Source organism: Protopterus annectens, chromosome 10.part0 (assembly GCF_019279795.1).
Source record: "Protopterus annectens isolate FY-2018-M chromosome 10.part0, PAN1.0, whole genome shotgun sequence".
Lineage (NCBI taxonomy): Eukaryota > Metazoa > Chordata > Ceratodontiformes > Protopteridae > Protopterus > Protopterus annectens.
Genome location: NC_056744.1, coordinates 878,506,531 through 878,533,323, shown reverse-complemented (window position 1 = coordinate 878,533,323; position 26,793 = coordinate 878,506,531). Strand labels below are relative to the sequence as shown.

At 41.1% G+C, this 26,793-nt stretch overlaps 1 protein-coding gene across 1 annotated transcript in view; it reads right to left on the bottom strand.

Annotated features, from left to right (window-relative positions):
- The window catches only part of RPL5 (ribosomal protein L5), a 363,001-nt gene extending 338,426 nt beyond the window's left edge, over positions 1 to 24,575 (bottom strand). The window contains exons 1-3 of the mRNA XM_044085678.1: positions 24,424 to 24,575; positions 23,131 to 23,200; positions 22,927 to 23,042 (exon numbers count right to left, since the gene is read on the bottom strand). Of these exons, the coding sequence (XP_043941613.1) occupies positions 22,927 to 23,042; positions 23,131 to 23,200; positions 24,424 to 24,426 (189 nt within the window). The 5' untranslated portion in view covers positions 24,427 to 24,575. The remainder of the gene's footprint in view (positions 1 to 22,926; positions 23,043 to 23,130; positions 23,201 to 24,423) is intronic.
- Between the last annotated feature and the right edge of the window lie 2,218 nt (positions 24,576 to 26,793).

The following is a 26,793-nucleotide window of genomic DNA, read 5'->3' as shown; positions in this document are numbered from 1 at the left end:
TAATGTACACAAGTTTAGAAAGATTGCTGTTAAGCAACTTTTTTTTTTTTTTTTTTTATAACACTACAGCACACAAAACGACTAAGGCAAATTAAAGTATTTAAAGCCGTTGCCAAGCTTATGGAGTCTATATTAAGAAAGATAACAGATTCTGTAGAGATATTTTTTTTTGGAAATTCTATGAAAGTTAAACGCAGAGAAATATGGAAATTAAGAAAATGTACAAATGGAAATGTTTATGGAAGAATATTAAATATGGTCAGGGCTAGAGATAGAGGAGGCTCAATTACTAATGGCTAGGAGGCGATGAAATAATATTGTGATGTATAACCAATCTACAGAAAGTACCCAGAAAAACAGTAAACTGTTAACCGAACTCAAGCATCCAGAGAGGGGGGGGGATTAATAAATACATTTTCATGTGTTGCATTGTGTTTTCCACCCATAGAAACATAACTTACATTTTTAGAGTTTTAAAGAGGAAGACAGGAATAAAATTCCCCCTCTCCCCAACCTAAGAACAAGTCAAACCAAATAGTACAGGGTACAGCATCAGTCAGGCCTATTTTGAATAGTAACTCCGTTATCCAGCATCTACCAATCTCCATGGGTGCCAGTTAATTTACTGTCAATGGTATTCCTGTGGAAATTTGGAAGCTAGGAGCGAGACCGATCTGGAAGGTTTTGTTTAAAACAGTATTCTGAAGAGAAGTATCAATATCTGAAGAAAACAATGGTAGCTGTAATACCAAAAAGAGGTTAAGATCCATTAGACCCAGCTTCACCACACAGGCCCATTTCAACACTAAACCAGGATTACTAAGTGTTCACGTCGATAATGGCTAAAAGAAAGACAAAAGTAATGCCAAAATTGATAGATACGGATCACTGTGGTTTTGTGGATGGCAGGCAAACATCTGACATTAACAGAATACAGATGATTCAGAGGGAAGCAGAATGTAGGAAGATACCATTGTTGTTAGTGGGTCTTGATGCAGAGAAAGCATTTGACAGAGTAAGCTAGGACTTTTATGAGCAAAGCAATGGAAGCATTTGTATTTCCTGAAATAATAAAGGTTGACTTGCAGAATACATGAGGGAATCGTAAGCGAAATTTAAAGTGGGTGGGATTCCCCTTTGTTATTTGCATTATTTTGCCAGTAGTTCTAAATACAAGAGACTCAGAAATTCAAGGATACAATTGGTATGGTAGTCAAGAAATGCTGACACTATTTGCAGAGGATATTTTATAAAAAAAAAAAAAAAAAAAAAAAGACAAAAGCAGAGGAGACATTAAAAGTGTTGTGAAACATTATGAGCATTTCAAATCTTTTTGGGATACAAAATTATTAAAGCTAAAAACAAAAGCAAAAACACTAAATTATATACTCATACACAAACTAGTTCAGCAATATCTGAATTTATGGGGACATGATAAATATTTAGGAGTATGGATTAAAAATCATTCTGGGATGGCAGTTATGGTATGTGGAGAGAGACTAAACAATACAAGTCAGTATATGGATATGGACCAAGATTCAAACAAACAGTCAAAAAGCTTTTAGTCCCTTTAGTCTTGTATACAGATCAGGGGCTTTTTTTTTTTTTTTCCCCCCCTTAAAAAAAAAAAAAAAAAAAAAAAAAATCAACCAGGGAAGTTGGCAAGAGTCAAGTGGGAGAAGCAGACCACCCAATTTGAACAGTATTTCAAGCTACACAGTTAAGGCTCCTATGCATTGCACAAGCAGAAAACTATAATTCAAAGTGGAAAAGAATGGATGTTGAAATGTGCGTGTGTGTGTGTGTGTGTGTGTGTGTGGGGGGTACAAGAAACCAGTTGAGACTGGCAGTTTGCATGTAGGACTTTGAGGAGAACACAGTCATACAGAATATTCTATCCATAAAAGTAGCAGAAAGTATTCTAAGAACTAAGTAAAACACTGCTGATGGGGATGACTACAATTAGGGATATGGACAATAGGGGGTTGGAATTTTAAATCAGAGAAAACTGGCAAAGGAACCCAAGTATTGGGAACAAATAACTACAGGGGGAAAGGTAACAGAATGGGCAGAAGTCAACAAATTTATTTGGACTGCAGGTTACATTTTGATATCAATCCTCGATAGGGAAGGGGGGGGGGGTCCTAAAACGAAAGACCAGCAGTGGTAAATTACAATCTAGAACAGAAGCTGCCATTAAAAAGTGATTAATAGAGCATATAAAATCTTGCAAAATAACTACGAATCAGACAAGGTTAGAAAACTATTTTGAATTGCTTACCTAACGTCTCTTCTCAAAGAAACAAAATAATGGGAAGATATATCTATGCTGCCAAATATGCAATGGAAGAAACCCAGACAATTTAGGATTGTTGCTTGGAAATTTTTATAAAACATGTTTATACCCAAAGTAGACTCCAGAGAATTTTTCCTCAGGTAGACAGCAAATGCTGCAGGTGTGACTGGGAACATATTTTGGGAGTGTGATCGGTTGGCAGACTAAGGATTACCCGTGAGATGCACTGTCGAAGATGCTGGGTGGGTGGATTAGTTTGACAAGGGAGATAATGGCTCTGAGCCAGGATACAGAATCAGAATTGCTTAGGAGATGGTAAGGCCCTGTTGTATCGAATTACGGTGGCTGCCAAAAATAAAAGCAATTACTAGAAATAGAAAATCAAAATTTGTACCAACTCTACTGGAAGTGGTGAATACAGTAACAGATAAACAACTAGAACGGAGACCTTTAGAAAAAAGTTAGGCACAAACTACATAGGAATAAAATGGTAATTGTGGGAACAATACATACAGGGGAGAAAAAGGCAGAACTTAATGAGCTATGTAATGTTAGACTGAAAATGATTGGGCAGACAAGTGATGTACAATGCTTGCAACTATGACTGTCGATGTGGTAAGTTTTCATTTATATAATATATACAATTATTAAACCATTTACGACATAAGCAAAGACGTTTCTTGTTAAAAAAACAAATAAAAAGGGGGGCAGAAATCTTATAATGTAATGCTGCACATCAAACAATATACGAGAAGTATGTTTGTTAATGTTAAACAACTTTGACTACTTTTGCAAATTTGCTTAGTTTCACAAACGATGATGCAATTAAAGGTGTTAAAATACAGAACCCGACAGTCACAAGATGCACTCTCACTGCAGCAACATCCCAGTCATGCAAACTGGAGAGGCTCCAGTTTGCCTACAGCACATACAGCAAGCATATTGCTTTCCGAGAGTCTACAATAACCAATGTGCTGGCTTAGCCATGACGATGACAAGTATTAGTCCTCCATTTCCTGCATATTCTGTCCAAATATTTACAGAAAACATTTGGAAAGTTGCCCGTCTTTACTGGTCTTCAACCTATGCGGTTAGATCTTAATACACTGGCAAACTGCCGTTGAGCGTCGCAAATAACATTTCACAACCCCATGAGGTGTGTGGTCCATAGCAATGCACATCAAGTGGTTCATGCAAATTAGTATGCCCAATAACTGCCACAAACAAAACCAAATCAAGTTTTTTTCTGTCCTGCATGTAGCCAGACTAAAATGCTACAATAAAACACAAGAGAAAACAAAGGTACAAAGTTTTGCTTCCTTAGCTCATTACAGCCAAGTGACGCCTCCAGGTGCTTTTGCAATTACATCCATCCCGGTGCCTTTAGACACCCAACATTGCATTAATAATTCCAAAACCATGCTACAGAGTAGGTTTGTCTTTTTGGCTTTTCCTGGTTAGGGGTCGCCACAGCGGAACTCCGGTCCGCTAATGATTGCAAGTAGATTTTCACTAACAGAGGTGCCAGCTAGACGTTAAACCTTCAACGAAGGTATGCCCATTTATGCATGTCTTTCCAACGCCCACCCAACTGCGGGGAGGACATGCAGACTCCACACAGAAGGCACTCCCGCTGAGAATCTAACGGGAGAACCTCTTGCTGTGAAGCAACAACGCTACCGCTGCACCACCACGGACGTACAAAGCAGCAAGACTCATCTTAAATCTTACACAATGACAAACAGTATTGATAGAGCCTTTTCTCCTCGGGTCTCCCTTGAGAATGGGCCCCCAACTCAGTTGAAATAATCCGGTTAGAGGACAACCGCACCCACAGACTCAAAAAACATGGTTCATTTCATAATGGTTTGGGGTTTCCTACATTTTACCACCACTCTGGGACTATTTAGAGCTTTTCAGATATTTTTAGACACAATTTCTGACCACATGGGGTCTGGCAACTTAAAATAATTCTGACTGTTTAGTCTACCTCAAGTACCCCAGAACACATTGTTTTCAAAAAACTGCTTCAGACCTGACACATTTTCTCTAAAGCTCCCGTCAGTGCACTTTTACAAACATTCACTGTTGTGTTATAATCACCTACTTTTGGTTAAAATTTTATCCTTTTTCCAATGATTACTTCAAAACGCAAGCAGTGCAAATGCTACAGATCAGAACTGAAAAGTGCATTTTATTGCTCTTAGAAATGTTAACTTGGATTTATTTTGTGAAGGTTGAAATCTAGTTCAAGGTATCGCCCCTCACCCTTCACACCTACCTTCCCCTAGCTGTCAGAGCAAAGGGTAATTTGACCCGTTATCTGCATGTGATTGACAGCTCACAGCAGACAAGACTATTGCACTGTTTTGTCAGCCTTTCTTTCCTTACAGTGGGAGACTTTTTTGCTGCACTCCTCCTGTCAAATACAGAACCAAGCTCAATAACACTGGGAATAAATCACTTGTTTTGCAAAGCAAACTCCCACTTATTTTTCCTTCCTGTTTGGTTAAATAGCTAACAAATGATGCACTATAAACCACAAAATATTTCAGACTTTCATGACAGCACCCACAGGCTTTAAGTGATAATTAAAAAAATAAAATTACAGTATTGCATACTACTTGTAATCTAATGTAGTGTTGTCGATTAATTGTGACAAGACATCAGTTTCTTGTGTAAAAACATGCAATTTATGTCTACACATTGTCATTGCAAATTTATGCTCTTACTGTGCTTCTGCCTGTATTTCTGTCACATATTGGTAGGGCTCTTCAGAAAAGTGAGATTATAGTTTGACACTTTTGCTAGGTTAAGAGTGGGCTTGGCAAGGCAGCTCTGACATCAATGTGGGAGGTCCACTGGCTCTTCTATACAGCATACAAATCAGGCAGGGAATTGCATCACTTTGGGGGGCGGGGGACATCCCAGTAGCTAGAGCAAACCCTCTGGCAGATGTGACATTTCAGAGCCAGCTAGAGGTATTTCAACTTGGTTGAAAAGTGAAAGTAAAACCGTACTGAAAGGTAGGAAGCCCAACAGGGAAAACAGTTGAGTGGATTAGTTTTTAAAGCTGCATAGGTAATTTTGAGGCTGTATCAACGAACAGGGACTAAAAAAAAAAATAGACGGCAGGTTGAGTAATCAGCTTTAATATCCCGTTGTTGTTCTTTAACATAAAATGTCACATACCATACACAACATACACAGCATAAAAAAGATGTAGTCCGCCTAGTGCATGTAAAGTTGTTCATACAATATTTTTAGTGCATGCAGCACGATAGTTATGCTCAGATATTTAGGAAAAAAAACAAAAACAAAAACAAAAAATGCAATTAAGCACTGGAATGGAGCACGACCTGACCTTGGTAAACGTAAAGCAACCCTTCCCAAGGTTGTTAAAGTCTAGAACATTAGGCAGTAAAAACTGCCAGTTCTGACCAGCAAATGCCAGCAGCAGCAGCAGATTTGCCTCTGCCAGCTGCCCATCAGCAATGTGCTCAGACTTCCTGTAATAAGGTTAGCAGAACAGAATTTGTGTTTCAGTATTTTATGCTAGACAAAGTCTGAAACCCTCCAAAATATGTGATTAGTGTCTTCAAATCCCCTGTAATTTATCTGGTAACCACCGACTTCATGAAGAACAGACCAAACAAATGAAACAAAATTCCGGACATTCTGCAAAAACATCAACAGCTGAAAGAACCGGGAAGGCAAGTGTACACAGAAGGGAGCATCTTCCTGATAGTACTTCAAACTAGCAAAGCACATGGCTCCCCCCTATTTCTTTACTTTAATGGGCGTTATTATAGGAGCAGAAAGAGCTCCATTCACTACAAATTATGATCAGGTATCCAACCCCAACTTAATAGGTGTTCAGAACATGAATGCCAAGAAGTTCACCTAGAGTTCTTGACATCCAAGTCTTGAACACAAGTCAATTAGACCGGCAACTTATCTTTATCCTCTATCCAGCCATCACTGCTTTTCCCTATTTTTTTTGCACATGGTATCAGGATGTCACTTCAACAGTAACCATCTACAGCCAAGGTTTACACCGCTGCATGGCTAGCCCTACCGCAACACACACAGCAAATTTAGAATGTCCAAGCCACCTAATGCACGTCTTTGGAAAGTGGCAGGAAACTTAAGCACCCCAAGGAAAACCATGGAAGGGAGGAGATGCAAATTCTGCACTAAAGGCACCCCAGCTGAAAATCAAAATTGAAGAACCTTTTCGCTGTGAGTTATCAACACTATCCATCATGCCATAATCATCTACACAATGACACATCTGTTTTTATAGATATCTTGGCAACAAATTAACTCGGACAAAACTGCTTTAGCATCACGTGAAAGCTCTCATTTGGGTCAACAAAATGCCAAACGACAGTATGTGTTTAACATGAGTGGTTACAGTGTTTTAAGTGGTTTATAAAATATTGCAAAAATAAGTTAGTTTGCTGCGACTTACACTTTACTAACAAGACACATGAATATTTGTTTGAAACAGGACAGCTATCTATTCTTTCAAAAAGAACCCAAGTCTCAAAAGCACAGTTGGTGGGAATTTAAGTTTCATGGGTACGAAGAAACTCAGTGACACAGAACAATGCAGAAAGCAAACGGGAGGGCTTTTTTTATTTTGCTGTTGCTCCATATCATTTCATCTTCTAGTTTAGTCCCAAATAAATCTTCTTTAAGGAGATTCCACCAGTCTCAGGTTCTTCTTAAAAACTCAAAGACATGCAAGGTAGGCAAGACTGACCCTAAAAACTCATATGCAAAGTATTCACACATTCTGTTGGGCTGAGGGAGAGGAGACACCCCACATCCAGGGCTAGTTCCAGTCTTACTCCCACTGCTTGCTGGTAAAGGTGTCACCTCCCTTGGACTCAACTCAACCAAGTATTGAAAAATGGATGGTCAAGTGTTAACTACTGTTCAAGACAGTTATTATGCATACCCACTGCTCCCTTACTCACTGACCAATTTAAGTGTCCCAATTATATAACTTTAATACAAAAAAACCCACACATTGGGAAAGGCTGCATAATTGAACATAAATAAGACTAATATCTATAATGGTTTGTTATGACCAGAATATTAAACTTGTAAAAAACACACACACAAAGTCATCTTACCATAATGCTCCATCTTTGTTCATTCATTACTAATAGGACCTCTGTTCCATCCTCAGAACCAATACAGCAGTTTCCAGGCTCGCACCAGCCAAAAACTCTCAGCCAAGACCTACCCATAACACCCCTCTCCTAGTTACTCCAGTTAAAGTTTGCCCGCCCCTAATAGTAGAAAGCTCCGTCTGAGCAAATACCCTAACCAGGAGTTCCTAAAGTCCACCAGGAGTCCAGGCAGGGGGAAGGAGGGTGGGAAGTAATGAACAAAGATCTATAACACAGACTGAATGTCATGGTACGACAACTTTTATCTGATGTAAATCTTTGTTCATGAATTACTAATAGGACCGAGTCCCCAGCTATGGCCTTAAGGAAGGATATTCTTGAGCACCACAGAACCAAAACATGCTCGTCCCTTGGGAGGCCAAATCCAATTTGTAATGAGAGATAAAAGGTATGAGGTCTTGCCCAAGTGGCTGCTGTGTAGATATCCACACAGGCTCTGGAATGAAATGCTACAGAAGTGGCCATAGACCTGGTAGAACGAGCCTTTATTCTGGAAGGTAAGGACAGCTTATTCTGTTGGCAGATAAAGATAATGACGTTTCTAAGCCAGAAGTATAAAGTCACTTTGCAAACAGGTTTACCCAATCTGGGACCTGCAAAGGCCACAAACAATCTGTTTTCCTGAAAGATTATTAGTCCTGCCCAAATAACTAAGCTGCCGATGCACATCAAGGGTGTGCAAAAGGTACTCCCCTCTATTAGATTGCGGAGGGAGAAACCTGGCAGGTCAATAGAAAAACAGAAATGACCTTGGGCAAGAAAGAAGGGTCAGTACGAAGGGACACCCTATCCATGTGGAAGACCAAGTAAGGTCTCGACCAGAGGCCTGCAGCTCAGATACTCTTCTCGCTAAGCAAAGTGCTATTAGAAGCAAGGTTTTCCACGACAAAAATTTTAAAATCACATGAAACAAAGGGCTTGAAAGGAGGACCTATGAGAAACTAGTACCAAAGTCAAGTCCCAGGGTTCTAAGGGAGGCTCAACCAACCAACAGGAGGTTTAACATGCAATACTTCTTTCAAAAAAGGTCTTGCATAGGCAGTGTGCCATAACTGAAGAATCATCAAGTCCATTATGATAACTGCTAAACATACAGGGATAGTCAATGCTGAGGTTCCTGCATGTAGAAGAGTAGAGTAGTCAGGTATTGTAGGATTTTTTGAATAGGCAGAGAGAAATGGTCTAAGTTCTGATCTTTGGCACAAATAGAGAACTTAGTCCATTTACTAGAATAAACTTTCCTGTTGGAAGGTTTGTGTGAAGCCAGAAGAATTTCACAAACAGTAGATGGGATGTCAGGCAGCCTGGCAAATCATTAGAAGTGGAGGAACCAAGCTGTGAGCTTGAGACTGTGCAGGCCCAGATGAGATAACAGGTCTTGGGAATGATCCAGGATCCACAGGCTGTGAATCAGGTGAGGCCATAGAAACAGGAACCAGACTTGACAGGGCCAGAAGGGGGGCAAGGAGGATCACTTTGCTTCTCAACTGCTAAACTTTCTGGTGGAATTCTGGAATGAGGGGGAAATGAAAGGGGGGGGGGCATACAGAAGACCCAGGGGCCAATTGTGCATTTGAGTACCCTTGGTGGTCCCCCCTGAGGGGGGAATCAAGGAAAAATAAAATCTGCATTTGTAGATGAGGGGGGAAGCAAACAGGTCACAGAAAGGTTTGTCCCAGCGTTGGAAGATCCGAACTGCTGTTACAGGGTTAAGGGACCACGTGAGGCATCAGATGTTCCTGCTCAGGATTGTCCGCAATAACGTTGGAACTCCCGGGAATGTGCATTGCTATAAGAAAGCGGTTGGAAGCTACCGTCCAGTGCCAAATTCTCATGGCTTTCCGACACAGGGGATAAGACCTGGTTCCGTACTCAGCAAAGATCCTCGTGGTGGCCTGCAGAGTGATCCAAGCAGCAGAGAGCTAAAAGAGTGACTTTCTACCAGATATAAGTATTTTTGTGGCTTTCCCACTGTTAAGCTAGCGACTGCATTTTCGCCTGTTTTACTGCTACTTTAAGTGATTTCTGCATTGTTCACTGTTTGTTGCACTTTAAGTTACTAATTGTTGCAAATTGTTTCTGTAGGCTACACACTAAAGTGCGATAGCCGATTTATAGCATTTACTGTCTGTTGTTTTCCTTGTCTCTGTAAAAAAAAACAAAAAAAATCTCTTATTTCCCCGCCTTACTGAACTAGAGTAGTCCAGTTTCAGAGTTGCTGATCCCTGGGCTTTGTTTTTAGTTCCTGTTACTGATCCATTGCCTTATTTGGAAGGAGGGAAGTTTCTTTGCTTACCAGTGGGAGTGGGAAACACTGAGCAACCTTTTTGTCATTGTCCACGCTGGTGTAAACGACCTGAGACGTACCTCCTTGGACTACATGAAAAGAGACAGAGGAGCTCTCTGATTATGTAGCCCAAGCAGGTATGACCCTGACCTTGAGCAGTATCCTACCTTCACCAAGAATGATGCCACAATACAGAGATAAGATGATCAGCTTTAACAACTGGCTTAAACTCTGGTGTCATTCAAAGGGGATCCAATGTCTGTCTGCCTGGGATGACATGCTGGACAAGCCACGCTGCTTCGCAAGGGACGGCTTGCACCTGTCACCCCTGGGATTCCGGATTTTGGCAAAGGCTCTTGCCACCCCCATAGTGCCTTTTTTAGGCAAGGCTCAAATTCTAAACCTACCACCCTAGAACACAACTAAGAAAAAAAACTAAGGGTAATGCTGCTCAATGCCAGAAGTCTCAACCTCAAGATGCATGCACTCGAGGCCCTTCTCAGTATGGAGAACATCGATGTCTGTGCTGTGACAGAAACCTGGTTCAAAGCTCCTGAGAACACCCCAGCACTATCAGGTTTTACCTCTTATCATGCGTTCCGGCCCCAAAATCCGGACAATACCAAGAAAGGAGGAGGGGTATCCATATTCATCAAGGACACCCACACCTCAAGATTGGTGGCAACGCACAATGCATCGGAAACCATCCAGGTGCAATTAACCATAGGCAAGACTGCTCTGCAACTTGTAGCATGTTACAGGCCACCCTCGCAAACTCAGGAACCTCACATGGCCTTCCTGAAAACACTGAAGGGGATAAATGTATCTCCGAACACCATCATACTAGGTGACTTCAACTACCCTAATATAGACTGGGAACACTACTCAAGCCCAAACACTCTAGCCCAAAAGTTCCTGGAATTCATAAACAAATGCCATGGAACAACTAGTCACCATCCCCACAAGAGGAGAAAACATACTTGATCTCATCATCACGAACATGGGAGCACAATGTTCAACACCGGAAGTATACCCCTCACTGGTGAGATCAGATCACAAACTAATCTCGCTGGAGGTCCTCATCCCGCCCCCACCCGAAATGAAAAAGACCACAGTAAAGAACTTCTCGAAAGCCAACTTCACACTTCTAAAGACTAGTGTGGTCTCCTTTAAGGCCCCTGAGCCGGCGGTAAACATTACTCAAACCGCTGAATCACTTACAAATGCCTTCTACCAGCACCTGCAGGGCTGCATGGATCAGGCAATCCCAAGCAAAACAAAGACTCTTTGTACCAAAGGCAAGCGTCTAGTCTGGTGGACCCCAGCCATAAACAAACTCTACAACAAAAGGAGAAAGCTACTTCAAGATAGAGCAAAATCCTTAAAAGGTAAGACACCGCTGATCACTGTAAGTAAAAAGCTAAGAGCTCTCATATAAAATCATCCAAAGCTAATTTTGAGAAAAAAATAGCTAAGGACTCTAAAGACAACCATAAGGCATTCTTTAGCTATGTCGGAAACCTAGGAGGAAACTCCCAGATATGCTCAGAATTAGTTCAAAATGATGTGAAGATTACTGATCCTACAGACATTGCCAACATACTGGCTGACAGGTTCAGTGCAAACTTCTCCCCCCCTAAAGGAGAGATATCTATACCAAATGATTGTAGCCCCCCAAACATCTCTAACGCCCAGGTGAGAACTGCTCTCTCCAAGGCAAAGAACACAGCATCCATGGGACCCGATGGTGTCCCCAGCTGTGTGCTCCATTAACTCAACGAGGAATTAAACCCACAGTTAAGACAGCTGTTTAATCTTAGTCTCACCTCCGGATACGTACCCAGGGAGTGGCGCACAGCGACTGTGGTCCCACTCCACAAAGGCGGTGCCTCCACCGACCCTGGAAATTACCGTCCCATTAGCTTGACAAGCCTTCTCTGCAAAGCCATGGAGAGGATCATAATGGATCTCATAAATAAAGACATAGGGAATTTGCAGACTTTGGATCCAACCCAGTATGGCTTTGTCAAAGGCAGATCATGCCTTTTAAACCTGGTTGACTTTTTCGAAACAGTCACCAAGGCCATTGACGAGGGAAAGGCAGTCCATACAGCCTACCTAGACCTGGCGAAGGCTTTCGATACAATACCCCACTCGGGTATCATTGAAAAAATCATCAACTTAAATGTAAACCCATACATTACAAGATGGGTTGCAAACTGGCCGAGTGACAGAACCCACAGGGTCAGAGTTGCTGGCGCCATGTCAGACTCAAAGCCTGTCACAAGTGGTGTCCCACAGGGCTCAGTACTGGGCCCACTCTTGTTTGGCATCTACTTTTCTGAAGTACAAGCAAACACAGGAGGGTTATGGCTGACAAAGTTTGCAGATGACTGCAAACTGGGCGCCGTAGTCGAAAACACATCCGACAGAGATATCCTTCAGAAGGGTCTCACAGAAACGGATAACTGGTGCCAGAGCCATGGCCTAAAGTTAAATGCCAAGAAATGCATAGTCATACCCTTCGGGAAAAACAAGGTTACCCCTAGCTACCATATAGGTGGCAATCCTCTGATCACAGAAGTTATTATCAGGGACCTGGGAACCCAGGTTGACAGTAGCCTTTCATTCGACACTCATATTGCTAAAGTAGTTAGGAAGACCTTCTACATTGCCCACCTTATCATGAAGGGATTCACATCTAGATCAAGGGAGGACATAGTCTCCCTATACTCATCACTCATCAGACCAATGATGGAGTACAATGCCCCATTCGGAATGTATCTGACCCGACACTTGCAGCAGCTGGAGAGGCCACAAAAGTTCCTCACCAAAAGGATAAAGGGTATCAAAAATCTGTCTTATGCTGCCCGACTGAAAGAACTCCAGTTATATTCAGTTGCTTACCGCTTGCTCAGAGGTGACCAGTGCCTGACATACAAGGCCATGTCAAACCCAGATTTGATGAACATGCTTCATCTCAAAAAATCTAGATCTCTCAGAGCCACAAGGGCGGGAGACTTAAACCTCGACACGGTTATTAATAGGACGTGCTGGAGGGATAGATTCATCACCCAAAGACTCCCTATGCTGTGGAACAAAATCCCGGTTTATGTGAGGCAGAGCACCTCGCTGGCCTTGTTCAAGAGGAATCTTGACCAATGGATGGGAGATACACCCCAGGGGTTACCTCAGTGTCACTGCTCGACAGAGGCACAGCAAAATAATGGGCATAGTTTCTCCAAACTAAAGGGAAACTAAAGTACGTAAGCCACAAAACTATGGGCTAGGCTTGTAAATTCCCTCGGGCAAATAGCCTAGTATGAACCTATGAGGTAGAGTGGGTGAGTTAGCAACGACCATTGTGTGGAAAGGAGCCACTGCAGGATTTTCATGTGCAGTCTCGCCAGTGGTACCAACGTAATGGCAGCCCCATGGAGCCTAAGAGTTGCAGTACAAGATGTGCTGGTACATAGGTCCAAGAAAGGTGGTCTTTGATTTGGTGGCTTATTTTTGAAAGCCTATGGGGAAGAAGCTTGACAGGATGATGCGTCAAACACCGCTCCAATAAATTCCAGTGTTTTCCATTGGGGACATATGTGATTTGTCTTTGATTGTGAGACCCAAGAGGAGAGCAAGACCTTGAGTTCAAAAGGCTGTGGACTAGAAGATTCCTGGTCGGAGCAGTAAGGAGCCAATAGTCTAGATAGAGAAACACCTGGAATCCTTGGAGTTTAAGATGAGCTACCACAACTGCCATACATTTGAACACTCGGGGGGGGCTGTCGAGAGACCAAATGGCAGTGCTCTGAACTGGTAGTGATTGGCTCCCAGCCTGGAGCGGTGATCCATCTATATGTGGTGGTAGGCATCCTGTAGGTCTATACAGCACATCTAGTTGTCCCTCCCTAGGGAGGAAAGAATGGATTGCACCAGGACCATCCGGAATTTTTGAGGTTTGATAAAGTTGTTCAATAGGCTAAGATCCAGGATTGGTCTCCAGTCCCCTGTCCTTTTTGGCACTAAAAAGAACCTAGAGTAAAACCCGGATCCTGTCTGGTCTGATGGGACTGGTTTAATCACTCTTTCTTAGCAGTTTTTCTATTTCTAAGGCTGTTAATTCCCTCTGGGTGGTACATCAGGGATTCGTTTGATGGGTCTGGGAGTTAAGAATGCTATTTGGTAGCTTCTGCAAATTATTCTCTGCACCCAAACATCAGTAGTAATAAGATGCCAGGCTGGTAGACGTAGAGAAAAACTACCCCCAACTGCTTCCAGAGGAAAGAAATTGGGCAAAAGACTAGCGCGGCCTGGTTACGAGGACCCTCCTCTACCCCAAAAGGGGTGCCTTCCATACGATTTGCCCCCTCTGCCCCGGTGGGGGTTGTTCACCACAAGTGTCACAAAAAGATACTTGGGGATTTCTTGAACCAATTTTTCCTCCCTTCTGGTTCTGGACTAGGACCTCTGGGATTTGGAAAAGCATATGCCATCAGCAGACAAGGTCTTCCCGTCTTTCTCACTATGTGCAAGTGTGTCTTGTACTTCAGGTCTAAAAAGTGCAGATTCGTCAACAGGTGCATTGACGAAGAAGAAGATAAAGGGGTCTGCAAAGTCATACAACCACATCCAAGCATTACGTCTCATAACAATGCCTGATGCGGCAGCTCAAGTTGCCCCTTCAGTGGTGTGAGATATCAAACGCATCGAGGAGTTGGAGATGGAGTCAAGGGTAGCTAGCTGCAAGACGACAGCATCACACACCTCATCAGGCAGTACCCCCACTAAGAGGAAGACATTTCGGAAATTGGATCTCTTTCTAGGTTAGTAAAGTGTGCCAGATAATTCAGCAAACGAATGGCGAAGGTCGCTGAAGCACAGGTCAGCTTCCCTAGTCTGTCCATGGTCCGGAGCTCCCTGTTTGGAGGACTGGCAGTGGAACTATCTACTGCCAGTTCCCTCTTGGTGACCACCGCCACGACCATAGAATCAACTGTCAACTGAAGACCAGCCCCACTGGTCCAAGCAGGTGTAGATAAAATTGTCTCTCCTCCGGTACTACATTGTCCGGGGTCTTCTAGGCACGCTGCACAAGGAGTTTAACAAGGTCATCTGCTGGTGGGGTCACCCAGGACGTAGACGGCCAGGATGTAGACGGTTGGGCATGGAAGGCCTGCAAGAACACAGATTCCTCAGAAGGGTTACAGGACTTCTTCTCGAAATCGTCAAGCAGCAGGGCGACCGTCTCTGAATGAGACGTCATCTAGGGGAGACTGAGGACCCTTCCCCTTCATCACAATCAGTGTCTTACATGCTTCCTCTTGCACCATTTCTTCTGGGGTGGCTCCCCAGTGGGATCTTCTGAGGACTCCCGTGCTCAGGGTCCCCTTCAAAGGGGCTTCTTGTGGCTCCCGTGCTCAGGGTCCCCTTCAAAGGGGCTTCTTGTGGCTCCTGTGCTCAGGGTCCCCTTCAAAAGGGCTTCTTGTGGCTCGTGTGCTCAGGGTCCCCTTCAAAAGGGCTTCTTGTGGCTCCCGTGCTCAAGGTCCTGAAATGGAAGGTTGGGAGAGGTGCATGCTGGGGAAGGTTCCGATACTGATTTCAGAAGTGCTGACTGCGAGCCTTCGGAGTGAAGGACCCTCACCATCACCTGGACAGCAGGCACACATGGGAAGGGATGGGAGCCCGGAACTGTGGTCACACCCCTCCCCCAAGGAGCCCACCTCCATGTGTGAGGAGCTCAGAGAGAGAACTGGAAGCTGTCAAAGCTGTGGACACAAAATGGTGCCAGCAAGAAAAATCGGTGCCAGGCTAGGTACCAAGATATGGATGGTCCAAGCACTGCTCTGCAGCAAAGGTGGACAGTGGCGACAGGGGAAAACAATGCTGTCAAGAGCAGAGAGCATGCACCGAAATGGACATCGGTGCCGAGATCTCCAGATCTGGGTAGAGGCCAGAGGATAAAACAGGGGAAGATGTAGTAAAAGATTCCGAGCCAAGAGAGACTGAATGTCTACCTGGAATGGGCAATCCCCTAGCTGCCAGAAGCTGGTCCACAACCTGCACTAGTTCCAATTCAGAGAAACTCCTAGTGAATCTGAAGGAGGCTGCTGAAGGAGAATCGGGTCTTTCTAGAAAAGGGCTAAACCTCTGCCCCAAAAAAGGGTGGTAAGTTGGAGGGTATCTTGTCCTTGGCAGGTATTAAGAGATTTGGCCGGGGATGGTGCTTGAACAGGTAAAGTTATCGGATCCGCGGACAGCACAGAACTCAGTGGTGCCGAAGTTGGAACAGAAATGGGGTGAATATCATGGACGGCACCGAGGGAGAGGACACAGAGCCTGGTGCCGAAGAGATCTGTGCTGAGGATGCCAAAGCAGAACCGACTTGGTTCTGTAACTCCTCGAGATGCAGGAACAGAGTGTTTGTTGGTCTTTGGAGGGGGTGAGAACTCAGACCCAGATAGAGCCTCTGAAAAGGGGGTCGAGTAAGTTTATTTATAAGTTCTGCTAGTGTACGATTACTAAAAACAGCACAAATGTCAGTCAGCTTTAATATGATCCACGTCCAAACAGCAGACCCAACGAGCATGTGTATTAGAGTTTGGCATCTTACGCCCACACTTGTCACACTGTTTAAACCCCAACTTAGCTTTGTCTGACACAGTAAGACAAGTCTATCCTACAGAAAAAACAAAATAAGCGAGATAATACCAAGGATGGTATTTAAAAAAATACCACCCGTGGTAAGAAAGGCCTTAACGGCAGGAGAGGGGGACAGTCCCAACAGTGGCAGAAATTAAATTACCAAGGTAAAGGGTAGGGAACAGGATTAGGTTATAGGCGACAGTGAAAAAAAGGCTAACCTGACAAAAAAAATAAAACACCTTTGAAGAGGAACTTTCTTAAAAATAATTTTCTACTTGCTTAGAGAGATGGCTAGCATGTCTGACTAGGAACACAGCAAACAAGATCTGGATTAACTAGGAGAGGGGCATTATGGGTAGGTCTTAGCTGAGAGAGTTTTTAGCTGGCGCGAGCTTGCAAACTACTGTATTGGTTCAAAGGACAGAACAGAGGTCCTATTCGTAATTAACGAACAAAGATTTACATCAGATCAATAATTATTCATTTGACAAAGGGATCATGGAACAAAGACTGTGCACAAAATGTAAAAACTAAAGAGCTCAAGTGCAAACTCAATCACGAGAGAAAAAAAGAACACTAACCAAGAACTCAATTTCAACTCTAGATCAAACAAGAGAAAAATTAGTGACATACTTGCACAAAGGCTTTTTTCTAGAAGATTAAGTAATGTTCTACTACTAACCATTTCCATCGGAGACATAACTGCAGACTGATGTGCAGCCAAGCAAGGCGGCTACAAAGTAAGAGTTTGTCAGAAATTAGTGCACCAAATGAATTCCTCTACTGACCAAGAGAGGGGACAGCATGACAGAAGGACAGAGGTACACAGTATCAGTATTTTAAGAATCCCGAAATGCAGCAGGAAGTCAAGAGGGAACAATTTGCACTTAAAGTTTTTACATCCTAAAAATTTAATGAGCACCCAAACCTACTTGCTGACGTCCTTGTTTGCCATACAAGGTAAAAAGTGTCACAAGGACGGCAAAAGGCATGAATGAATGACAAATCCTTGCAAAACATACAAGAATTACTTCCTTCCACCTACTTTAACATAAGAAAGATCAACTACTTCAGCACCTTTCATACCTAGTGTGATGATGTGGAACATTGCCAGCTATGCCAGAGGTAGGGCAGTGGATGTTTTAACATGTGCCAACATAGCTAGATGGAGTTTTGTAAAGAACTCTGCATCACTTGTATGTCAAACTGATTTGTAAAGCTGCTTTCGTTAAAAATGTATGAACAGTGGGCCCTGCTGGACAGGAAAGTAATACACCTGTACAGACTGTACTGTAACTGTTGAAATGAATACTGTCGAAATGAATACATCTAACAGGGTATACTGGAAAGAGATAAATCTCAGTCACCTAACTTTAAAAAGTAGTCAGAAATTAATTATCTGGTTTAGGCCATTAAGATTTTATCTTACAGCTCTGACTATAGCCAGAGACAAAATGTGTGAAAACCAGGATTAGGAATTCCAATGTTTAGTCCTTAGGGGTGAACTATTGCTGCTCTGGAAGGGTGGAAGTTTTGAAATGGTTTTACAGCTTCCAGATGCTATAACACATCTCAGCAAAGCTCCATGTGTAAGGTAACACATGTGCTAAATTCTGATTAAGTTTCTAGCAAAGGGTGTAGTGTGAGAACCAGAATCAGATAACCAAATGTACGTGATGCAATTCTGTAATACAGCACTGAAATGTTTTAATACTAGATGAGACAGAGGTCTCAGGGCAATCAGTTTCTGAAACCTGACAAGGTAAGGAAAGTAAGGACCACTCACCTACTTCATCCTTTCCCGCTTTAGTAACCAGGAAACAGTAATTCTTTGGTCAAAAAAATATAGTTTCAATAGTCAAGTACTCTTTTTCTGCATTAGTGTGAATCTGTCCATCTGTGTTATTTTTAATATTTCCTGTGAAACTCTGGTGTTTACTGTAAGCAGATAATATTTCCATGTTCTTTATTACTGAATGCATATTTAAACGTTTCGTTATGGCTTTTTTTTTTTTTGGAGATACAACCTTTGAGAGTACGTACTGGGTGATACTGCGGCCACTGCTGAAAGCCTTGCTGCAACGGTCAAGCACTACCACTTGTATTAGTATTAATTTTACACAGTATAATTGGGTACCCTTATAACAGCGTTACAGTAGCTAGCTTTGGAGTTTTCTGGGAGCAATACCCATCTACAGCTGTGCCAGTGCAGGAGTCATTTACGGGCTTAGCGGGAGAGAGGGAGAAACCCAACCCCAGGACAGCAGTGTGTTCCTTGTGTGCTCTTAATGGGAAATTGCACCACACAGAGTTGTACCTGGAAAACACAGTGTTTTATCTATTTTTGCACAAGTTAACATGGACACTGGTGAGAGGCGTTTAGTACAGAGTCTCCTTATCACGGACCTAGTGCAGGGATGATGATTTCTGACGGTAAATTACCAAGACAGTATTAGTTCACTCAGTTTGAAGAGCGAGGTTCACATGGAGTGGTAGGACAACAGAAGGGAAATACACAAGATATAAGGAAGAGTGTGTGCAGCAAAGGAGTTCTCCAAGAGGATGCAACCACCTTACACCTTCTCTCTGTACGACAAATAGTTTTTTTGGAGAAATTATACAATGATGATATCCAGCAACCTCATATTTAAAACTAGTTACGCCCCTCAAAACTATAGCAAGTGAACCATTCTTTTATCCCTGGTTTTCAAAATGACTGTCCACTTCCACCTAAGCATTTCCCATTTGCTTCACCACCTTAAAAACACGCAGGCCCTATACTTGCATTGGTATTACAATTGCTCAAGGAACAATAAGGCATACTGAGTACACTGCAGTTAACTGTACTATCAAGAAACAATTCTCCAATACTATCCTCAGCTTAAAATCAGGCAAATTGGACTACACCGGACCACGGCATGATGCAAAACCATCTACAAAAGGACACACATTGAGGTTACTGTGGGTAACATGTACATTGAGCAAAGGGGGGGGGGTTCAAGAGGCAGGTCATTTTAGAAAGCTAACACCAAGGGCAAAACAACATTACTGAAAGCTAGCAATGGAAGCTAGAAACAGTTACAACCCTTCTATTTTAATGAGGTTGTTTTATTATGGAAGTTCTCTCCAGAGAAACACCTCCTCTTTTTACTAAAAATCTTTCCAACTAAAAAAATTTGAGCAAACAGCAACATTTACATAACTGTTGATCCCATAAACCACTTATCTACAATGCAGAATAAGAAGCACACACACTGCATTTACCTCAGATTCCTGTGGCCCAGGTCCCAGCTCAAAAAAGTTTGAAAGACCACTTTGCTTTTACAAAACAAACACTAAAATATTATGGAACTTGCTGCCAAATACACGACTTCCATAGTTATAAAGTTAATACTAGAATCAGAGCAGTGGTAATATCATGGTATTATCACCTCTACATATTCTCAAATATCAAAGGAAAAAAAGCTGCAATCACTGTCACTGCTTGAATATTTGGGATAAGACACAAATAGAGATTGAAAGAAATTATCCTTTTGCTGGTTGGCAGGAAAGTCACTGCTTGAAATGGGACTATGCTACAGAAGTGATTCATTTAACGCCAATTCATCCATCCACAACCCCCATTTCCCATTTTTGCACATGGAGTCAGTGTAACCTCAACAGCGATGATCTAGAGCCAATGTTAACACAGCCAGGTGACTACCACCATCAATTAACAGGATGAAATAATTACATCCACCAGGCAAAAAGGGGCAAACACCTCAATCCACTGTTAAATGATGGGCATCATTTTTGGTGCGACATTTCTGGTGCCACATTTCTGCCAATATATCACAAGGCACTCACTTTTTAAGATACTTCATCTTTTGGGCAGAGTGGATGGCACAGTACAGTCAGCCATTACATGAATTATCAAATCCTCACAAAAGATGACAGTTTCATTATAGTACATCTGTAGGTCAGAAAATGTTACTTTATATGAAAGTAAAGAATGCAAACAAACCACCTAACCAAGCACTATTCACCTTCAATGGTTTACTTCAATAATTTACCAAGTCTAATGTAATAGTGGAAGGTTTACTTTCTACTGCTATGCAGTTAAAGTTGCTGTGAAACCAAGATGCAACATACAAGTTATATCAGTTTTCATACATTTTTCATCTAACAGTGTGTGTGTGTGGGGGTGGGGGTGGTAAGGTATACACACTAACCAAATCATCAAAACGAAACAGCCAAAACTATCTGCTGTGAATACTTGCTTTCACAATCCTTTTCAACACTCACTAGCAGCATCTACTAAGGAAAGGATCCACTACAACAGTGGATATTTTACCAACACAGGAAAACACCAAATGCTAGTAAAACACTAAAATAGTGCATTTATTTTATGTCATGACTTTGCTGACAGGAGCCTTCAAGTTACTATAAGGAAGCATTAACTGCTCCATCCGACAACATTCTAAACATAATTTAGAAATATAGCTGCACTTTCATTAGTAAACGTAAACGAGCCTTTAGAAAAGGGTATTATATACAATGACAAGTTTGAAAGTTAATGCAGAAAGTGTCACTTTTGCAATTAAAACCATATCGCTACGGACGGTCTAAAAATCCTCAAAGCAGAAAACTCCTGCAAAGACAATAAGACTGAATCCACAATTTCTCAGTGTAAAACAGTGCATAAACCGCTCTAATTCCATGCTCAGCACAGCAAAACGAGTCTTAAATCCCAGTGCAAGACAAGGTGTCAACCATATCGCGCTGGTGAGTGCATTAAACTGAAAATGACATTCTGACAACTTATGTTTATTATTTTAAATGACAAAAAATGTTTTACTACTTCACACGAATCATTATCCAGTACCCAAGCAAACATCTGTATGTGTCTGGTCATACAGAAAGTGAGCCACAAAAAAATCAAAACATGTTTTCTAACCACTTGCACTTTTAATATCAAGAGTAAATCCAAAAATTAAAGCTACTTGTAAACACACAATGCTAGTTAAAAATGTGCATTTCTCCTGTATCGTGTTGCAAAGTTCGCAAAAAAAGGAGGTGGTAAACATAGGACACCAAACACTCAAATAAAATTCTGTCTAGCAGCTAATGCATAGGGTTAAGACTATGAGCTATAGTTCCTGTGGTAAATCCCCCTCAGCATTCATTTGCTTAATGTGTGGCCTTAAGCATGCCACTTACCTAGACACTGCTCCCAGTTCACCCCTAAAAAAGGGAGTGTGTCCAGTGTGCCTTCCCATACAGCAAATTGCTACTACTAAATGCATAACAGCAGCTATTTGCTAAAGCAACTTGCAAAGTAATAACTTTATACAGCAAGTAAAGCACACGAAAGATGATTTCCCATTTCTTGTTGCGTTTTTCCTTTTTTATATTTATACACACACACACTATATATATATATATATATATATATATATATATATATATATATATATATATATATGTGTCCGGCTTTTCCAGGTTAGGAGTCGCCACAACGGAACTCTGGTCCACTAATTATTGGTAGTTTATTTTTATTTGCCGAGTTACCAGCCCTGATGCACAACCTTCAACGAAGATACGCCCATTCACGCATGTCTCCATGGAGAAGACGCTCTAGCTGAGAATCGAACCGGACAGCGTCTTACTTGAGGCGACAACGCTACCGCAGTACCACCACCGTGGGTGTATATATATATATATATATATATATATATATATATATATATATATATATATATATATATATATACACACACACACACACACACATATATATGTGCGCGTGTTTGTGTGGAGCAGTCAAATGTCATTTATAACAGGAAAATACCACATTTGTTACCTAATTAACATCTACTGCAACAAAACAAAAGCTTTCCTTCACTGCAAAATCACTTTGTACATTGCGGAGTGGAATAAATTTAACCCTTCAAAAGCTGAACTGACAGTAAATTTGAGTAGCAAATTATGTAAGAATTCAACTGCAAATCATTTAGCTTCTCAAGTCTGACAAAAACTCATTATAGTTTATTAAAAATACTGAAAACAATTTCAAATAAAGCATTAAGTCTACTCATTTTATATTCCCTCAGCAAAAACTGCTAACTAGGTCATCCCAAGAAGTTTCAGATTAAACCCTAACCAAAAGCACCAACTGAAATGCTAAATTCAGCCACGCAATAAGTAAACTACCACACAGTATATAACTGATAATATACTTCATTTATAATATACTTCATTTATAATATGGACGTATTGTTAATACCCAAAATAAGTTTTAGTACGAAATGTCACTTAATCTACAGTCTGTTAACCCTACGATAAACAAGTGGGATTAAACAAAATCCTATAATGCATGATACTCAAAACTGCCAATTTCTGTATGCAAAAATGAAGTTTTCCAGTTTTTGAAATGTCTACGAGACCACACAATAAAATTACACTTAAAATGTCAAACAGTTTTTGGTACAAACAAAAACCCTGAGAACTACACTCACCTGGCAGATTATGTCTCTGTTGGTTATCCGTACAATCATCCTGTATTTTGGAGTATTATACTTGTTCTTGTCCTGAATCACCAAGCGTTTACGTGCAAAATAGTCAGTCTTGCCCTCTAACAACAAACAGAGTGTGTCAACATAATCCAACAACAGAAAAAAGGGAATACACATTACTAACAAAGACCTACTTAAAATGCTCACCTCTTCTCCTCCTGAACTTCACCTGATATCTTTTAAAATAAGCCTTGTTCTTGACAACCTTCACAAACCCCTGTAAAAAGACAAAGTAACAGTTACAGCTACACGGGTTTCAGTTATTCTGTTTAAACAATGATATTTAACATGTCACATTGAGTAGTGATCCAAGCGGACCATTCTCAGCCTCAGATAATCAGAAAATAAAAATTTTGCACTTTTGGGGGTTAAAGTAACACAAAGCAAGCCTGGACAACACATCTCGTCTAACAAAACAAAGATTAGCTTGAACAGTGATGAACCCATGTAAACAAAAAAAAATAAATAAATAAGCAAACACGTACAATAAACATATCAAAATCATATTTTCACTTCTGTAAAACACTCAGACTAAGTTATGAAAATGAAAAATGATACAGGATCTCATACAGTGGGGAAAATGTACTTAACATGATGCCAGTCTAACAAACATCAAGCTACAAAGGGGATCTGACCACTCGTCACTAACTCTACGACAAAACACAACAATACATACATATTCAGATAATATGAATGATAACCCATCAACCAGACAACAGTTAAAATGACAGTGGTAATTATTAAAAGTTACCACCGTCATTGCCTTAATATATTATTAGTATCACTGAAAAACAAAAATAAGTGACAGTTTAAAGCACTCACGGCTAACATGTGTAGAAATACAATTACCTACAACATAAAATAAACAGAAAAAAAAAATATTTAAGGCACATGTACTAACATCAACTAGTGCTTCAATCTGAATCGCCTGACTTGACAGCTACTAATAACAGTAACTAACCCTACCCTTTGTTGTCATACTGTAAAAACATGATATTCTTCTGACAAGTGGAGAGCACCCAAACAAAACAGTTATCAGGTATGCCCCTTGAAATCAAGCGCAGAAAAAGATACTCAAACGTGTTTTTTTTTTAGAAATTCTAAGCGATGAATTTAAGAAGTGCTACTTAGTCGGATGACATGAAGCTTAGGATAACTCTTAAAAACCAAACTAGATATCTGCTACAAAACAATTACATGCAAAAAAACAGACTCAACTGTCATGCACAAAACGTTAAGTTACTGAAAAAGTAAAATGCATAGTTCCCAAGCCATTTAAGTAAGCAGCCATTAGGCCACGCTGGAAAGCAAAATGATCTGCAAAACAACAATCCACTTTTATCAACTACATCCATAAACCAACTAAACCAACAATATGTTAGCTACATAAAATAATTCATAAATACCCTACCAAGAACATAAGTTTTCTCTGATACATACCATTTCTGTATGTTTTTGCCCCCCTCCGATAAGGACTCTGGGCTAAACTTAAGGGCCAGTAAACCCCGATGAAATGGGAAAAGGCCGCATCATTTGCGCATGCCCGGGAAATACTGTATTAGACGAGATATCCTGTCTGCGATTAGCTTCAGAACAGTACGGAAGGAGAAAAAGGACAATGTAGCCTCTTGTAAGATAGTAAACGTAATGCTAATTATTGTGCGGTACTAGTCCGTAAATGACGCTGACATTATAAACAAATCAGTTTAACTAAATGAAACTGCCGTGCCTTAAATTTTTGGACTTTTCCTCATTAAAGTTTGTAGTTTTTCGGCACATCAGTAAGGATTAAAGACACTAAATTATGACATACATTGGAGTTTCAGACTGTTCTTCAGAAAATTTAATGTTAACACAAACCCTGTTATTGTAGAAAATTTGTAAGTGTATAAGAGCAATATTTCATATCTGTCCCTGTTTTTTTGGGGCCTTTGTGCCCCCGTTATTTTAGACTTTTATCTTGATTTCCTGCATTAAGAGAATGATATAGATGTATGAACGTTGCAGCTTTCTAGTGAAAAGGATATGGTGCATCACCCGCATTTGATTTAGAGTGAAATAACAGTAGAAATGATGTACATAAAGAAACGTGGCATAGCCTTATTTTTATGAGGGTTATTTTTATTTTCTATTTATTTAATTTTTGCTCCCAGTAATTCCTGCCATACTTCAGAGCCTCTTTCAGGGCAAGAGCTATTCGAGAGGGCCCATTATTTAGGCAGCCATCAGCATAGCTCTCAACCTTCCATCTCTAAAATGAGGAACACTAGCCCTCATAATGTGGAACAAATGGGCAAAATGTGGAACACATATTAATGGCTTACTAACAGCTTCAACTAGGAAGGTCATAGGATGGTTAAAATATACTGGTTTTACTTATAAAGATCTGGTACTTATATATTATCACAACCACGTAAGTTGCGATTGAAACTACAAAGCATACCATTAGGCGAATTAACTGTCAGAATTCCGCACATGTTAAGCAACCTGTAGGAAAGTTATGGTCGTGCCCCACATTAGACAAAATCTGCGTGCTGTAAACAGCAACTGACACCAGCAGAATTAAAAAAAAAAAATGGTTTATAATTGTTACATCCGGTAAGGTCTCCTTAAGCCGCTGTAAAACATGTACAAACTTGTGACAGTAACAGGAGTTGCTTTCGCATGTGTTTCCTGAAGGATACGAACTCTGACATTGTAAAATGTTATTTACTGACTTTTATTTACTGCCCTGATGACACCGTCCATTAACTGTTTATGCCTTTAAAAGCCAACAGAAATGTTGATATTTTCCTGTCAGTGCAACTACATGGAGCACATAAAGCCCCACGCAGTACATATAGTTATGATCGTCTCATCGATCAAACCCTGAAATTATGTGCTAGTGACATGGATGGTAACATTGTCCTCTCCAAATTTATGGTCCATCCATTTGTCGAGCAGAAAAACAAGGAGAGTACGATCTCGGAACCAATCACTTGGAAAAGAGCCACTTGTCCTGCTCAGAATGTGGTTGCAATAATACGCAAGTACCGAAGATCTTTTTATGAATTAATAGGATTCATTTCTATTTACAATGAATTTCACTAAAAAAAATTCCTAACACTGAATGAATGTGTGACAGAGTCTTTCAATGTGGAACTTTGACGAACTTCGAGGAACATGACCTTTTTAAGACCCCAAATGAGGTACATTCCTCGTAATGAGGTACACTTGAGAGGTATGGCCATCAGGGTTGTTAGGTTTTTGCTTTATGAACTCTAACCCCGCTGCACACATCCAATAACATACCCAGAGTTTGTTGTGCATTGGGCATCAGAGAGGGTGTATCACCTGTTTCCAGGGGATGACATAACCCCACAAGATATAACTGTCCCCCTTAAAACCACTGCTACCATGGGGACTGCAGTCTCTAATGGGGATTCAGTCATGGGACCATGCACTCCCTCTGTTTCTTCCCAAAGCATTAAGCAAACCTGGGTTGATTGCTTGCAATCAGGACTTTTATCCATCTGCAACAGTGGAGTTGGCTGACTACCCTTTGAGTAACTGTTCTTGTTAACTGAAATTACATTTACACTAATTTGCAAGTATGTTCACAGATTTATTGATCCATACAGTTTGCAATGTAAATTCAGTCCATGAGCCATGATCACCTTGCCAATACCCACCCTCATAGGGTAGTTCCTGCCTCCAGGAGGACAAAACAAGTCAGGCCCAGAATTAATTTATGGGCATCCATTCAACACCCAACTCTGGCCTTGAAGCAAGCAAGGTTATCAGTTTGTTGTAGGTATAAGGGAAAATTAT